At 46.4% G+C, this 17,101-nt stretch overlaps 1 protein-coding gene across 1 annotated transcript in view; it reads left to right on the top strand.

Annotated features, from left to right (window-relative positions):
- Window positions 1-11,254, top strand: part of PRKAG1 (protein kinase AMP-activated non-catalytic subunit gamma 1) — a 69,791-nt gene extending 58,537 nt beyond the window's left edge. Inside the window, exons 12-13 of the mRNA XM_077483333.1 lie at window positions 9,192-9,285; window positions 10,469-11,254. Of these exons, the coding sequence (XP_077339459.1) occupies window positions 9,192-9,285; window positions 10,469-10,485 (111 nt within the window). The 3' untranslated portion in view covers window positions 10,486-11,254. The remainder of the gene's footprint in view (window positions 1-9,191; window positions 9,286-10,468) is intronic.
- Window positions 11,255-17,101: the final 5,847 nt, after the last annotated feature.

Here is a 17,101-nt window from a genome sequence, read left to right as displayed (position 1 = left end):
TCGGGTGTTGCAGCTGCTTTTAGCACTGCAGCGCCTGTATATATTACTGAAGAGGTTTTTTCCTAAAAAAACTAAAAAATTTTAGGCTTGGAGCAAAAAATGGATGCCTTAATCACATCCCAGAGTGGGACTAAGCGTAACAGGTCCCCATCCATTACCCAGGACCCTCAAACTGAGGAACAGGGGGCGAGAGATGATGCTTTTCTCTCAGGTGACCAGGAAGAGGCTGATGACTCCTCTTCTGAATAGGGGGAAGACTTCTGCAATTCTCAAGGGTCTGGCAGGAACAGTGTCGAGACAAATGGATGGCTTCCTCTCAATATCTCTAGGTTTTAGACTAGAGTTCAGAGAGTTCCCTTCTCCTCGTTTTGTCAGATCAAATGTTCCCAGAGACCCAGGAAAAAAAAAGTCTCTCTGGCTTTGGATCATCTCAAAAAGTGATATTGGTGGTCCCCATGGAAGAGTGAGGTTAGGGTTTTAGTCCAACCTTTTTACGGTACCAAAGCCAAAGGGGGATGTCAGACCCATTTTAGATCTCTAAGATCTAAACCGGTTTTTGAATATCCGCTCTTTTTGCATAGAGTCAATCCGATCAGTGGTCTCCATTATACAAGGTGGAGAACTGCTAGCGTCAATCCACATCAAGGATGCTTATCTACATGTACCTATTTCTCTTATATTCACCAACCGACACAGCTCCTCTCTGTAACTAAATGGGTTGTATAGCCTGCCATTAGGAGAACTAGGCAAAATTGTTACACAATACACAGAATTTTTAATCCTACTTCACTGCTCCCAGCAGCTTCAGTTTTTATTTTGCCTAGTAAGGAGAATGACCTAGGAAACCTGTGGGCCTCTCGGCCCATGTTTTTGCTGCAGGTTTGCTGCTTTTTGCGCAAGATGAAAGATCCTGAGATCTTCTATCAACTGCCGGCTGGGTGACAGGCTGGTTAATGATATCCTTGTAGTCTCCCCAGTCCGGCCATTGAGCGTGAGCAGGCCGCAGCTAAGGCTCGACAGGCCATGACATGCCTCAGCTCCAGAGGTGGTCGGTGAGCTTCAATGCTCCGGGGTATACATATGACCGGGCTACTGCTGTCTGGATCACAGTATACCGGGCCAACAGCTACCCTGTAACTGCGCAGGAGTGGGTCTGTGATGGAATCTCTCCCAGCTCTTCAGGACTGGTAAGTACAGCTCCCTGCTTCGGTGGGGTGAGCAGCTGGGCATTCCCTGGGGGGTCGATTCAGGGGCCACTTCACCTCCCTATCTTCTCTCCCAAATCCCTATCACCCCTTCTTCCCCCCTCTGAGGGGGGTGGCTGCATGCGCTGCAGGCGGTGTGTGTGTGTGGGTTCACTGTTTTCTCACCTGTGGGGGCTCTGTGCGGCTAGCTTTGGTCCTGGTCCCGGTCTGGGGGGATCCAAAAAGTGTTTGTGGAGGTGTTTCTCGCTATAGCCAGGCAGCACGTTTTTTTATTTTTTGTTCTGTCACCGCATGGCGCTGTCCGGCGGCCATCTTGGATGTGGGAAAGCTGGTATTCCCCTGGTGAGCTTCAGCAGCCATCTTCTTTAGGATCTCCTATTAGTTGCATTGGCGGCCATTTTCTTGAAGCCCGAGCACTTTTTTCGACGCTGTTCTCTTGTGACAGCATTACATGTGCTCTCACTTGCTGTTTCCTGTGTCCACTGTGTGTACAGGACGCTGGATGGCTCTTTGCTGAACGCTGAAGCTAGCTCTGCAGAACGTTTCAACGCTGTTTATAGCTTCTGCTGCTGACACCGTTTTCTCCTCTCTGCAACTGGGAACCTCCTAGGGACTACAGGCACTGCTAGCGGCATTCACAGAACACCCCAGGGTGGTAAGTCTAGAGCTAAGTACCCCCCTTCCCCCCCCACGCGGCTGCAGCAGGAGGGCGGGGGACCTTCACTGTCCTAAGTCCCCTTGCAGGTGGCAGACAGGCTAGGGTCAGCATGGCTTCAGAAACTGGTGTTTCTTCCCCCCCGAAATCCAGGCTATAGCAACCGGGTCACCTGCGGTTAGCGCGGTGCGCATGGACACCCTGACGGCGGTCCTTGACTCCTATGTTGCTAAGATAGAGGCGGCACATGGAAGGAAAGGTGTATGTAAGTGACCCCCGCAGCTCTGATGCAGACTCAGGCCCTGCTGCGGCTGGTGACCCCTGCTCCGACCTATCGGACGTGGCTGACCAGGCCCGTTTCGGACAGTGAGGCTGATTCCCCGTCCGGGTCCGGGCACGACAAAGCACTTGTTGGATCACTTATCACAGCTGTGCGTGATACCCTGAAGATTCAGAAGCTAGCAGATCCCTCTGCTGATGTACCGGTCCCTTTTGTGTCCCGCAAGCCAGCACGTTCCCCTAAGGTGTTCCCGTATTTGACTTATTTTGACAAATTCATCTACAGGGAATGGGGTCGCCCGCAACGGACCTTTTCGGTCCCCAAAAATTTGGCGGTGCGTTACCCCTTTGAGGAAAGACTTCTCAAAAAGTGGTCGGCTCCTCCAGTCGTGGACCCCCCCAGTATCTAGGTTAAATAAAGTAACCACGATCCCGGTTGAGGGGACTCCTGCATTCAAGGATCCCATGGACAGGAAGGCCGAGGCGGTGGCTCGTTCCTTGTTTACGGTTGTGGGGTCAGCCGTGCGACCTGTACTGGCATCCGCACTGGTGTCGCAGACACTGACTGAGTGGGCAAAACTTTTGCACCGCGAATTGAGAGAGCAGAACGCCTCCCCTGTCTCCGTGGAACTAGCAGACCAACTAGTGCAAGGACTTAAGTAAGTTTGTGACGCGGCCCTGGATACTCTCCCTCTGTTATCCAAGGCTTCAGTGTCAGCTGTGGTGCTGAGGCGCCTCATTTGGCTGAAATGCTAGTCTGCTGACCAGGCATCCAAGAAAGCTGTGACGGATCTTCCCTTCCTTGGTGAGTGGCTCTTTGGAGCCTAGTTGGATGACATTATTAAGAATGCCACTGGTGGTAAGAGTGCGCTACTCCCACAGGCCAGGAAGGCTAAGGAGCCTCGCCGCAGGCAATTGCCCCCTTTTTTCAGCTCACAAGCGGCTTTTCCGTCTGCCCGGTGCTTCGACAAAACTCCCCCAGCCCGACAGGATGTCCACGCACGGTCAGAAGCGTCCCTGGAACCGCAAGCCTAACAAGCGAACAAAAATGCTACCGCATGAAGGTTTGCCCCCACCCACTTTTTGGGTGGGGGGGTCATCTTCGGGAGTTTGCAGCCCGGTGGACCTCCCGGTTATGCGACCAATGCATCTGCGATCTGATTTCCACAGGCTACAAGATAGAGTTTCTCTCTTGGCCGCCAAACAGATTCTTCCCCTCCAGCATTCCCGTGTCCCCGGTTCGCCGGGAGGCCCTGTTAGGGGCGGTAAGGGACTTGCTGAATCAGGGGGTGGTTGTACTGGTTCCGGAATCGGAACGCTTCCAGGGGTTCTACTTAAATCTGTTTGTGGTTCCCAAGAAGGAAAGGGTGCGTCCAATCTTGGACTTGAAGGCCCTCAATCCAATCACTTTGTTAAAGTGCAGAGGTTCAGAATGGAATCAGTTCGCTCAGTAGTCGCTGCACTCCATCAAGGGGACTTCCTGGCGTCCTTGGACATCCAGGATGCTTACCTGCACATACCCATTTGCCTTCAGCATCAAAAATTTCTGTGTTTGGCAGTTAGGGAAGCCCACTACCAGTTTGTGGCGCTTCCTTTTGGCCTGGCATCAGCCCCCCCGAGTCTTTACCAATGTACTGGCTCCAGTATTGGTGTTGCTGAGGCAACGCGGGATCACGATCGTGGGTTACCTAGACAATCTCCTCCTGAGAGCATCTTCTGCCTCAGAATTAGAGGAGGATATGGCGATCACCTTGCAGACCCTGCAAGAATTTGGGTGGCTGTTGAACCTAAAGAAGTCTGTGGTTGTACCGACCCAGCGTCTGGAGTACCTGGGGTTACTATTGGACTCCAGGGAAGCAAGGGTTTTTCTCCCCTCAGACAAATTGCTGACTCTCAGATCGGCGGTCAATCTACTGATGAGCCGCAAGTGGTTGTCGCTCCGCTTTTGCATGCGAGTGCTGGGGCTCATGGTAGCCTCTTTCGAGGCGGTACCTTATGCCCAGTTTCACACCAGAGTCCTGCAAAAGGAAATTTTGACGAAGTGGAACAAATCCCCGTTGTCCCTGGATCTGCGGATCCAGGTGAGTCAACTAGTCGGGGACTCCCTGATCTGGTGGTTGAAGTCCCCGGTGATTCAGTCCGGAAAATCATTCCTTCCTCTGACATGGACGGTGATCACTACGGACCCCAGTCTGTCCGGCTGGGGTGGAGTGATGGGGATTCAGTCGGCTCAGGGCCTCTGGTCGGCGGAGGAATCCAAGTTGCCGATCAATCTGCTCGAATTGAGAGCGATTAGGCTGTGCCTCCACGCATGGTCGATGAGTCTTCAAGGGCATCCGATCAGGATACAGTCAGACAACGCCACGGCTGTGGTGTACATAAATCACCAAGGGGGAACAAGAAGCTCATCCGCTGCTCGGGAGGTCGCTCACATACTTCGGTGGGCAGAGCGACACGTACCGGCCCTGTCGGCCATTTACATCCATTTACAGGGGTGGAAAATTGGCAGGCGGACTATCTGAGTCGACAGATGCTGGACCCAGGAGAATGGGCATTGCATCCGGAGATATTCAGGCTGCTGTGCCTGCGGTGGGGCACACTAGATATGGATTTATTGGCCTCCCGTCTTAATCAGAAGGTACCAAGATTCGTGTCCAGGACCAGGGATCCGTGGGCAGACGTGTCAGACATGCTGGTGGCTCCGTGGGATCAGTACCAGCTGATCTATGCCTTTCCTCCACTAAAACTGTTGCCACGCCTGCTGCGCAGAGTGGAAGCCGAGGGGATCCCAGTAATCCTGGTTTCCCCAGATTGGCTTCAGCGGCCCTGGTACACAGACCTGGTGCGTCTGGTGGCAGACGCTCTCTGGCGACTGCCGTTGCAGGAGGACCTCCTATATCAAGGTACAATCTTTGACCCTGCTTTACCATCGCTGGCTTTAACGGCATGGCTGTTGAAAGCCAGGTGTTGAGGAATCGGGGTCTGTCGGACTTGGTGATTCCAACTATGTTGAGGGCATGGAAATCTTCTTCCTGGAAGATATACCATCGTACTTGGAAGGCCTATATCTCCATGTGTGAGGAGAAAGAGCATGGATGCCACCCTTTCTCTATATCCAGGATGCTGCTGTTTCTTCAGCTAGGGGTAGACCAGAAGTTGGTGTTGAGCACCATCAAGGGGCAAATTTCAGCTCTGGCTGTTTTTTTCCAGCGAACCCTGGCGTCTCACTCATTAGTGAGTAGCTTTGTTCATGGGGTGCGACATCTAGTCCCTCTGGTGCATCCTTCGTGGGATTTGAACCTGGTGTTGTCGGCGCTTCAGAAGCCGCCGTTTGAGACTATCAGGGAGATTCCCTTGTTGACTCTTTCACAGAAAGTGGTCTTTCTAGTGGCCATTACATTGGCCAGGAGGGTTTCGGATTTGGCTGCCTTGTCATGCAAGTCGCCTTATCTGGTCATCCACAGGGATAAGGTGGTGTTGCGCCCGCAACTGTCCTTTCTACCAAAGGTGGTTTCGGCTTTTCATATCAATGAAGACATTGTATTACCATCGTTGTGTCCTAAACCGAAGCACCCCAAGGAGGTGGCTCTTCACGCTCTCGATGTGGTTAGGGCTCTGAAGGTGTACTTGTCTGCTACAGCCCCCTTTCGAAAGTCAGACTCACTGTTTGTTTCAGTGGCTGGTCCTAAGAAAGGCATGGTGGTCACGTCGGCCACCATTTCCAGGTGGATCAGACAGATTGTAGTACAAGCCTACGCCTTGAAGGAGCAGGTGCCCCCCTTTCCAGTCACGGCCCAATCGGAACGTCTTGGGCCTTCCGACACCAAGCGTCTGTCGCTCAGGTGTGTAAGGCGGTGACATGGTCGTCTGTCCATACGTTTACCAAGTTCTACAAGGTAGACGTCAGTGCATCGGCTGATGCCTGTTTTGGCCGTAAAGTATTGCAGGCAGCCGTGTAGTTGCAATTGAGTTTTTTCCTGGTTTTTCTAGAAAAACGCAGTGCTGTTTTGTTAATGCACTGTTGCATTACTTCCGCAAGGTTGCGGTCTGGGGGCTCACTCCTGTTGAGGATGCCCGGTTATATGGTGGAGTTTTCCACACACTGCTGTTTTTTGTGGGTTTAGTTTCACTAGTTCCCACTTGCCATGGTGGATGAAGTTTTTATGCTGTTTTTTCCCACCCCTCGTTTGGCACTGCTTGGGGACGTCCCATCTAGTTACAGAGAGGAGCTGTGTCGGTCGGTGAATATAAGAGAAAATAGGATTTTTGTACTCACCGTAAAATACTTTTCTCTGTAATTCACCGGCCGACACAGCACCCACCCCTCCTGTTCTCTACGTTATACTGCTTGTTGACGTACTGAAGCTGCTGAGAGCAGTGAGGAGGGTTGATAGCACAGGACCCGCCCCCCTGGGGCGGGATTAAAAGTTCTGTGTATTGTGTAACAATTTTGCCTATTTCTCCTAATGGCAGGCTATACAACCCACAATGGCCTATATCAATCACCAAGAGGCTCAGAGAGAGGTGAATCATATCCTATCCTAGGCAGAAGACAACATTCCTTACCTATCAGCAGTCTTCATTCCGGGAATAGAGAATTGTCAGGCGGACTACTTGAGTCGCCAACAGTTGTTCCCAGGAGAATGGTCTCTTCACCCGACATCTTTCTGTCAATATGTCAAAGATGGGAAATTCCAGACATGGATCTGTTTGTGTCCAGGTTCAACAGAAAGATCGACAACTTTGTGTCAAGAACAATGGATCCGCTGGCATGCGGAACAAATGCCTTGGTTTTTCCGTGGGATCAGTCGTAACTGATCTATGCATTCCCTCCTGTTCTGCTTCCGCGCCTTCTTTGCAGGGTCAAGCAGGAAGGTAAGGAGGTGATTCTTATGGCCCAGGAGATCTTGGTATGCAGAGATCGTAAAGATAGCGGTAGGGGAACTGTGGACCCTACCACCACGGCCAGACCTTCTCTCGCAAGGTCCGGTATTCCATCCTACTTTACAAAAGCTAAATATAACGGTATGGCTATTGAGACCAACATTCTGAAAGACATTCTGAAAGAATTAATCCTCCGATTAGGTCACCCTTGAACCTTTGGGACTTTAGTTTGGTCCTGTCGACATTACAGAAGCAGCCCTTTGAGCCGATACGAGATATTCACTTGGTCCTTTTGACAAGGAAATTCGTTTTTTTGGTTGCCATATCTTCTGCAAGAAGAGTATCAGAGTTGGCTGCTCTTTCTTGTAAAGAGCCATATTTGATTATTCATAAGGATAAGGTTGTATTGTGTCCTTGTCCTAATTTCCTATCGAAGGTAGTGTCAGATTTTCATTTAAACCAGGATATTGTTCTGCCTTCATTTTTTCCAGAACCTCGTTCTGCGGAAGAAAAGTCACTACATTCTCTTGATGTGGTGAGAGCAGTCAAGGTCTGTTTGAAGGTGACCGCTCAGATTCGTAAAAAACAGATGTTTTCTTTGTGTTGCCAGAAGGTCCTAAGAGAGGCAGCATCAAAAGCTACTATTTCTCAATATCTTTGTCAAGTGATTGTTCAAGATTATGGTTTAAAGAGGAAAATTCCACCTTTTCATATTAAAGCACACTCCAACAGGGCTGTTAGTGCTTCCTGGGCAGTGGATCACCAAGCCTCCATGGCTCAAATCTGCAAGGCCACAACTTGGTCTTCAGTCCATACATTTACCAGGTTCTATCAAATAGATGTAAAAGGTCATGAGGATATCGCCTTTGGGCGCAGTGTACTGCAGTCTGCAGTATAAGTCCTCTAGTCTCTTAGTGCCCTACTTTTGTTGTGTCTGCCTCCCTTCAGTTGGCATTGCTATGTGACATCCCACATAGTAACTACTATGGCTCTGTGTCCTGTGATGTACGATAAGAAAATAGGATTTTTAAAACCGCTTACCTGTAAAATCCTTTTCTTTGAAGTACATCACGGGACACAGAGGTCCCTCCTTTCTTTTGGTATACACGTGTATTGCTTTGCTACAAAACTGAGGTACTCCCAGTAGTGGGAGAGGTTATATAGGGAGTGGACTTTTTGTCTTAGGGCGTGCCAGTGTCCATCACCTGAAGGTGGCCTATAACCCACATAGTAACTACTACGGCTCTGTGTCCCGTGATGTACTTCAAAGTAAAGATTTTTCCAGGTAAGCCGTTTTAAAAATCCTATTTTTTGTCATCTTACCATTGACACCCATCCCAAATGGATTAGGACAGTGGATGTTTATAGTCATCCCTCTGCCAAGCTCAATCTCATGAGACACTGGAAATCATCAGATATACCAGACCTCACTGACCTAAATCGCAATGGTACAGTGTAGCGTTTTTTTTTAACTTGAAAAGTTGTACCTAAATTGAATTTCTCCTGGAACCTATGGCTTTCTCACCGTCCACAGCAGTGGTTCTCAACCCTGTCCTTGAGTACCCCCAACAGGCCATATTTTTGGAATCTCTCTTAGATAAAATAGCTGTCCAAAATGCCAAGCCATTGACTCTGATTTAAAGCACCTGTGCAAGATAAAGGAAAACCTGCCAACATGGCCTCTTGGGGGGTACTTGAGGACAGGATTGAGAACCACTGGTCTACAGCATATGAAGGTTGATTTTAGCTGACTCAATATACTTTCCTTCCATGTATCACCCTTTTCCAAGTGAAGTCTCTTATATAACTCCACAAGGTTTACTCGGACCAGATAGCATCTTTGGCTTTCTGAAAAATTCAGAAACCTATATGTTTGACCTAAGAATTGTTCAGCTGAAGGATTTCTGTCTATATACTAATGCCTTGAAATCAATGTGCCTAACGATCATTTGATACGCTTCTCTTTTGTACTTTTTTTTTTTTTTTTCCTTATGTACACATCTTGTAATTTCAATAAAACTTACTGGCACAAAAAAAGTACATACCCGTGTGGGCGTAATAGGCTGCAAAAAAAGGCTGCAGTAGGTCTCTTGTAGTGTGTTTGTTATAGTGATAGAGGTTGGGGCTTACCATTTTCTTTAAAAACACATTTTTGTTTTTCCCTCTAGGTACACAGACTGGTTGTAGTGGATAAGAATAATGTGGCTAAAGGAATTGTTTCTCTCTCTGACATCCTGCAGTGTTTGGTTTTGACAACTGGAGGTAAAGTTTACTTAACCATTGAGGGACCAAGCCTATTTCTATTTGTTGTTTACAGGTTCAAATCAGTATTTTTTGCTAGAAAATTACTTAGAACCCCCAAAAATTATATATATTTTTTTAAGCAGAGACCCTAGAGAATAAAATTGAAATTGTTGCAATATTTGTCACATCATATTTGCGCAGCGGTCTTACAAATGTAATTTAAAAAAAATATATTATTTTTTGAATGAAAAAATAAGAAAACAGTAAACTAAGCCCAATTGTTTTGCATAATCTGAAAGATGATGTTACACCAAGTAAATTGATACCCATGTCATGCTTTAAAATTGCACATGTTTGTGGAATGGCGGCAAACTACAGTACTTAAAAATCTCCATAGGCGGATACCTGTTTAGAGTTATAGAGGAGATCTAGTGCTAGAATTATTGCTTTTGCTCTAATGATTGTGGTGATACCTTACATGTGAACACCGCTTACATATGTGGGTGTGACTTTTTTGGTCACTTTTTGTTCCTATTACAAGAAATGTAAACATCCATTGTAATAGAAATCAGCAGGACAGGGCCTCTTTAATGTGAGCTCTGGGGTCAAAAAGACATCAGATATCACATTTACACTTTAAAGCAGGCATATGCAATTAGCGGACCTCCAGCTGTTGCAGAACTACAAGTCCCATGAGGCATAGCGAGACTCTGACAGCCACAAGCATGACACCCAGAGGCAGAGGCATGATGGGACTTGTAGTTTTGCAACAGCTGGAGGTCCGCTAATTGCATATCCCTGCTTTAAAGCAATAAAAAAAGATGTAATTTTATGGTTTACAGATAAAAAAAATATATAATGGGCCCATTAATGCTGGATGGCTGAAGTAACGTTTGATGTCACTCCAGTCCTCCAAGGGCATAGATTAGAGTGGGGGCCATCTTGCCTTCACTCAACTTCCTGCCCATAACTCCCACGGATCGGATTGTTTCCACCGCTACTGATCTCTCAGGTAAGCCACGGAAACGTCTGGAAGTGGCGGGGGGGGGGGGGGGGGGGCACTTCAAAAACTTAAAAGTAGCGATGTATATCCACAGTGAGCAGGTATTAGTATTATTAAACATTTGATGAAGCTTTCTATAAGCTATGTTTACATAAAAGACTTGTTTGGTTTATCTCTGTCTCTTTATCATTATGACAGGTTCGCAAAATTCATGACTGGCACAAATGTAGTTTGCCACTGCAATGATGCAGTATAGAGACAAACAACGACCTTTGCACTTCTCAGAATACAATGACCTCCACAAAGTTTCAGCACCCAGAATAGCCCATCATTCATCTGGAGGTGGAAAGAATGGATTCGCCACCAGCAAAAAATAACCAAGCATTCTGTTATGCAACAGCGTTTATCTTCAGCAATACTATGGGGCATTACTAAGGATTAACCAATAATTTCATGATCGTGAACTTTGTAGTCCAATAAGAAGAGTCGGATTACACAGTATTGAGGACTTGTCAGAGGTTTTTTTTTTTTTTATAGTACTATTAAAATATTTTTTTTTTTACCATACTGTCCACAGAAGACAGATGGCCTGAAGGTTAGATGCAGTTTTTACCTAGATTTTTTGTTTAGGAGGAATTCAGTGTGGCTTCTACACACAGTGTTGGCCCCTGTCGCAAGTTTACTGCATTTGAAAAGTCTGGTATTGGAGTCATAGCACAATATTTTACACAAAGCCGTTAATAATTTGCACTTGGCGGATGGGAGTAACACATGCCACTTTAATGTTTATATATATTATTTTTCTGTAAGGGTCTCAGTTAAGCAGTTATGTTTCCATTGTTTGGAACCAAATATATACTTCCTTTTCCTGAGAACTCAGCAACGCTGGCATTTTTACTACATAAATGTTTTCCAAAGTATCTGTTTTTAACAAGATTTGTCCATAAAATTGTATACCATTAATAAAATTAGCTTTTTCCTAAATTGTGTGTCTTTTATAGATTGTTTTGTATGTTGTATTTTGCCACTTAAACCTGAAATTTGTCCTGCAAGAAGCGGCCTAATTTACAAAGCTTTAACACAGGATAAGAAAATGTATTTCAGCCAAGGGTCTGTAATTTTGAAATCCTGATTAGGCTGAAATTCACTCATTTTTTTTTCTTTTAATAAATATTTAAATCTTGGCATGTTAGTTGTGTGATGTAAGCCTAATCTATTCATTTCAGGATACATTTTAGGTTAAATTCAGCAAAATGGGCTATCTCTACAGACATAACAAGCCATACCTTGGTAAGGACAGTACCTAATTTTCTTCAGTATAACACATTGGTCCTGAAATTCTCCCACACTGCCACTTTTTCTGAGATCCAGAGAATAAATAGAAAACAATGGTAATTTCTGTACATTTGGACAAGTGTCCACCTTTCAAATACAGTAGTCCTTTTTATACCACGACATCTGAATGAAAAGCTGCCTATGTTGACTGCAACAGCCAATTAGATGTTTACAAAGCATCATATTAGAAGAAAAAAATACATATGACCTATTTGTTACTCAGGCACAACTATATTATTATTATTATTTAAGGTACTTATATAGTGCCATCAATTTACGCAGCGCTTTACATATACATTGTACATTCACATCGGGCCCTACCCTCAAGGAGTGTACAATCTTAGGTCCCTAGCTCACATTCATATACTAGGGCCAATTTAGACAGATGCCAATTAACTTACCAGCATGTCAGGAATGTGGGAGGAAACCTGTTTTTAAAGCGGAGTTCCAGTCCCCCAAGTACATTTTTTTTTTTTTTAAACTCTGCTGTAATTTGTTTATCTGCCACAATTAGCTAGTGTCTATAGTGTATTCCGTTTAATTTCAGTTTAAATAAAGAAAGACTACCTTGATATCGGAAGTTGGCAGGGTCCATGTCCACTGTGGGCATCTGAAGCCCTCTGGTATCTATTTCTGGGATTAAGTGCAGCTGGCCATCCAGCATGCACCTCCCGATCTCACGTCTGTGCAGTAACATCACCACGCGGTGCCCCTTCCTCTTGACAAGTTGCAACAGTCTGGAAATAAAGCAAGACTTCGTTACCAGGTGATTCACAAGGACTCCTGGGATATATGACGCTGCTATCCTAGGGGCCCTTGCAAATTGCCCAGAGACCTAATCGCCTAGGCGGACGCACCAGGAAGTGCTGCAGACAAATTAAGAAAAACTGTATTTTTTTACAAAAAATGTAAATGGCCATTGGTAAAAGCACTTGAAATGCTTAAAATAGACATTAAAAGAAGAAAAAATGGGTGAAAATTTGCTTTAAGTGGAAGGTGACCACACAGGTAGTACAAATGACAATGAAGCACAATTCCAATGAAATCTGTCCAAAATGCAGCTGTTCTTGTACAATATTACAAATTGCAGGTAGTCTGCAAGTGGCATAGCATAAACACAATTTAGGCTTCATTGTATTTCATTTCACGTGCTGGCGAGTATGTACACTTGCTGGATGTTTCCAGGACGCAGTCATGTGTGGACTAAAGTCTACATATGATCAGATTATTGGACGAATTTACGTCAGTTTTTTGTTGCATGCTAGTCTCAAATTGAAGGTGAAAAGGTTACTCACCATCAGAAAACTTTCATACGACAGAATTCAACGTCAGAAGTAACGTAATTTGTTGAATTTGTTTGTATTTTTTGTGTTCTTTAATTTCTGAGCATGCCTAGTCTTGCTCTTCATATTTATTTTTGGGCTGAAAACCATACTAATGAACAGAAAATCGGATGTTGTGGTCACATTAGACAAATTTTGGAGCCTGCACATCCAGTTTTTGTCTGATGAAAATTCGTAATCGGCTGTCAAAAGCAGCATGCTAATGATCAGAAAATCAGCAGACCGTTCATCGGACAAATTTTAACTTCAGATTTTCTGATCGTGTGTACGGGCCTTAAGAGGTTGGGCTTAAGGCCCGTAAACACGATCAGACCAGTAATTGAGCTTGCAGCTTTTGTGGCCTGCTGGAGCAGGATACCTTTGTGGGAACCATTCTCCTCTGGTGATGTCATCCATGTCTTTATGGACCTTGTTGGTGCACTGGTGCGCAGTCTTGTTGGAACAGGAAGGGGCCATTCCCAAACTGTTCTCACAAAGTTGGGAGCATGAAATTGTCCAAAATGTTTTGGTATGCTGACACCTTAAGAGTTCCCTTCACTGGAACTAAGGGGCCAAGCCCAACCCCTGAAAAACAACCCCACACCATAATCTCCCCTCCACCAAATGGTTGTGACCAGTGCACAAAGCAAGGTCTATAAAGACATGGATGAGTGAGTTTAGGGTGGAGGAACTTGACTGGCCTGCACAGAGTCTTGACCTCAACCTGACAGAACACCTTTGGAATGAATTAGAGCGGAGGCTGTGAGCCAGGCCTTCTCATCCAACAGTGCCCGACCTCTGACCTTTTGGAATAATGGTCAAACATTCCCATAGACACTCTCCTAAACCTTGTGGACAGCCTTCCCAGAAGAGTTGAAGCTGTTATAGCTGCAAAGGGTGGGCCAACTCAATATTGAACCCTACGGACTAAGACTGGGATGCCATTAAAGTTTTTATGTATGTGTAAAAGGCAGGTGTCCCAATGCCTTTTGTAATATAGCATATGTGTACAATATTTAAGATATAATAAAAATATTGTAATGGACGCCGTGGCTGGGTCCTGGAAGGACACTATATTTCCCCTCTGTTTGGGTTGTGCTCTCTTTAAGGGAATAAAATTGATTAACCCACCTGTTAAGGCAGTGTCTTTAAAAAGTAAGACAGGAAGTTGTAGATGGGTGTGGTGGAGTGTGAGCAGCTTGCTGCTGGTTGAAGAGTGGTTTGCCCTGTGGGAGACTGTAGTCCGTGTAAGGGACTGGGAAAGGCTGACAACCTTGAGAGTCAGGAAGACTAAGGAAGCCGGTGAGTCCAGGGGGCTGGAAAGAGTTGATAAATCTGTTGGGAGCAAGCAGAGGAACTGTTGACAATTGAGAGCCAGGTGGCTTGGTATGTTCATTTGTGTGCTGAATGAATTTAAACCCCTGCGTGGGATTACTGGACGAACTGATATTTTGTTTTCTTATAATAAACGTGGGCTACCAGGCCCTTAACCATAAAACGCCTGCCTGATGTAGACTAAAACGTGCATCTACCAATTGTGCTTAATCACCCGAACATAGCAAGTGGTGCTCGAATGCGGGCATGTAGACGGTGGAGTCCGGGTCCTTGCTCCATGGTGAGTCGCATCAGGAACTACTGCTAGTTGTGTGTGGCAGCCAGGCGAACAGCATTGCATATACGTTTATTTGATGGACTGTGTTGCATGCGGGTTGTGTACCTGTGAAGGAAGAATCAAACATCAGATTTTTTTTTTTTTTTCTCTCCTTCTTTGCTGAGAACTGTTACAAGCTGCTGTGTGCATGTGATTGCAAGGATGGGACGGTCAAAGCAAAAAAAGGAAGCAATCCTTGCTAAAGCCAGAGAGCGGCTATTGTGGCTAGAGGGTATTTCACCACATGCCCCAGCCACACCAGAGAATTTGTCTGAGTCTGACATCGCTGTGATCTGCGGTAAATTGATCATGTCACCCCGAGTTAAAGGAGAAGTGAAAGAGGATGTTGTTCCTGGCAGCCTGAGCCCAAAGGTGCCACAGCATGACGCAAGGAGGCCTCTGCGCTGCATCCGTTGTAGTGAGTGGGGACATGCTGTTGCCCATTGCCCCTTGTCACAGGAATGTTTGTGGAATAACCAAGCTGGATGGGAGGTTGATGAATTCTGGAGCTCATCTACTAATGATTGTGATCAGCTGTGTCCTCAGAAGTGGTATCCAATGGCAACGAGTGAGAGGCAGTCATGGAGGAGATGCCAAGAAGTGAGCTCAGCATGGCCTGAGAAGATGTCTCCACCTTGTAGGACCAGTAAAAAGGGGCCAGTGACATGTGAGACAGCGAATGAATGGTTCAAGCGGAATCGCAAAGAGTCGGGTGCACTGCAAGGGGCTGAGATCTTGGCCTCTGACTATGTGCAACCCATGCTGCCTACAGAGGAGGTGGGAGACTTCCTTGTAAGATTTGAAAAAGTTGCTGTAAAGAGAAAATGACCTAGGGACCGGTGGCCAAAACTGCTGCAAACCTTATTGCGGATAGAGTTCCGGTCGGTTTACCATTTGATGGATGGGGACCAGGATGACTATCGCAAGTTTAAAGAGGAAATCCTTCTTAGAGGAGAGTTCCATCGTATCATGGGCCGCCAGCAATGCTCCAGGATGGGAGAAGTGTCGCCGGAAGTCCTAGGAATTGGAAATCCAGAGAAACGTAAGGTTTTCTGTCATGGCCGCTTAGGCAAAGGGGTCAGTCCCGAAAGGAGAGTACATCAGCCTGAATCCTGCATGAGGTATAGCCAACCAGCTTTGGAGTGCAAGTCTGCAGTTACCCCTAGCAACAAGGATCTTGTGTTACCTACAGGGGGCGTCAGTGGGTCCAGAAAGGCTGCAGTTTTGCTCCATGGCCACATGGGGGAGTCAGCCTATGGAGACACCACACCAGTGAGACAACGCACTCAAGTGAAGGCTATGACATCAGCTGCAGGAACTGGTAAGACTGTTTCAGTTTATGATGCTGAACCCAGTGAAGTTGGAGTATGTCCAGTGGGGAGATCCACAGTACAAATGGACATAGACTTTCTGCATTGTGCTACCCAGAGCAGTGGGGAGGCGCAGCGTAAAGCCCAACTAGACGTAGGGCTAAAGACTGAAAAGGACATGGGGACTTTGCATATGCCTGCTATGATCCAGCAGATGGCTGGGAAAATTGAGCTAGGGGTGACCAAAACAGTGCTGGTACCATGTTCCCTAGTGACAGCTGCTGCAGGGTTGCCCAGGGAAACTTCCAAGGAGCTTGCAGTGTTGGAGCAGAGAGTTTCCCAGGTCAGCTATGGAGCTGCCCAAATAGGCAAAAGTGCCCCTTTACAGAGAGCGGGTGCTGTGAAGAGTCGCTCAGAGGTTATGGTGGCTCATAAACAAACCACAAAAACAGCAGTTGTGTCTACATGTAATGAGAATGCTAATGATCGTACTAACAAAAGTGATACTATTGCTAAACGTGATGAGTGTAATGACATTGAAACATGTATTTCTTGTAATGTCATATCTGAGAGTGAGGTTGGTAATGTGTTCACTACCAGTGATGAGAGTAGGAGATCTCCCATGATAGGCAGAGGCACAGGATTGTCCATGGAAGTCTCATGGGGTCTCCATGTGTTGGAGTCAGAGGCTGCCCAGGATGGCTCTGGTGCTATGCTGGTGGAACAAGGGGGGACTAATTCACACAGTGAGAGCGTGTGGGCGCAGCCCCACAACCCTACATGTAGCCCAGTGGGCAAGGGGTTAATTCAGCCTGCAAAAGTTGAGTGTACAAAGCTGAATGTGTCTGTAATGCCACCAGGAAAAGGTGTTCAAAATGGTGTGCTGCACCAAGCTTTAGGTGATGAAGCATCACCCCAATGCAACGTTGATAAAAGTGTGGTGTTACAAAATGATGTATATAGAAGTGAGGAATGTGCAGTTAAAGCTAATGAATCCCAGGTTTCTGTGCGGCTTTCTACAGCAGGTGATGCAACGCTGTGGAACACCCATGGTGGAACCACAATGGACTGGGACAGCTGGGCCAAACAATTGTTAGCCATGCTGGATAAGGCTAGCTTAAGTAACCAGGGTGTGGACACAACTGCTATGCCAGACAGGGGGATCGCAGAGCCGCTGGTGGTTGAGGGCGTCCTGGTCCCTGCAAAGGTTGCT

Source organism: Lithobates pipiens, unplaced genomic scaffold, assembly GCF_037356315.1.
Source record: "Lithobates pipiens isolate NorthernLeopardFrog02 unplaced genomic scaffold, aLitPip1_a1.2 Scaffold_16, whole genome shotgun sequence".
Lineage (NCBI taxonomy): Eukaryota > Metazoa > Chordata > Amphibia > Anura > Ranidae > Lithobates > Lithobates pipiens.
This window is presented reverse-complemented; position numbering and strand designations above follow the sequence as displayed.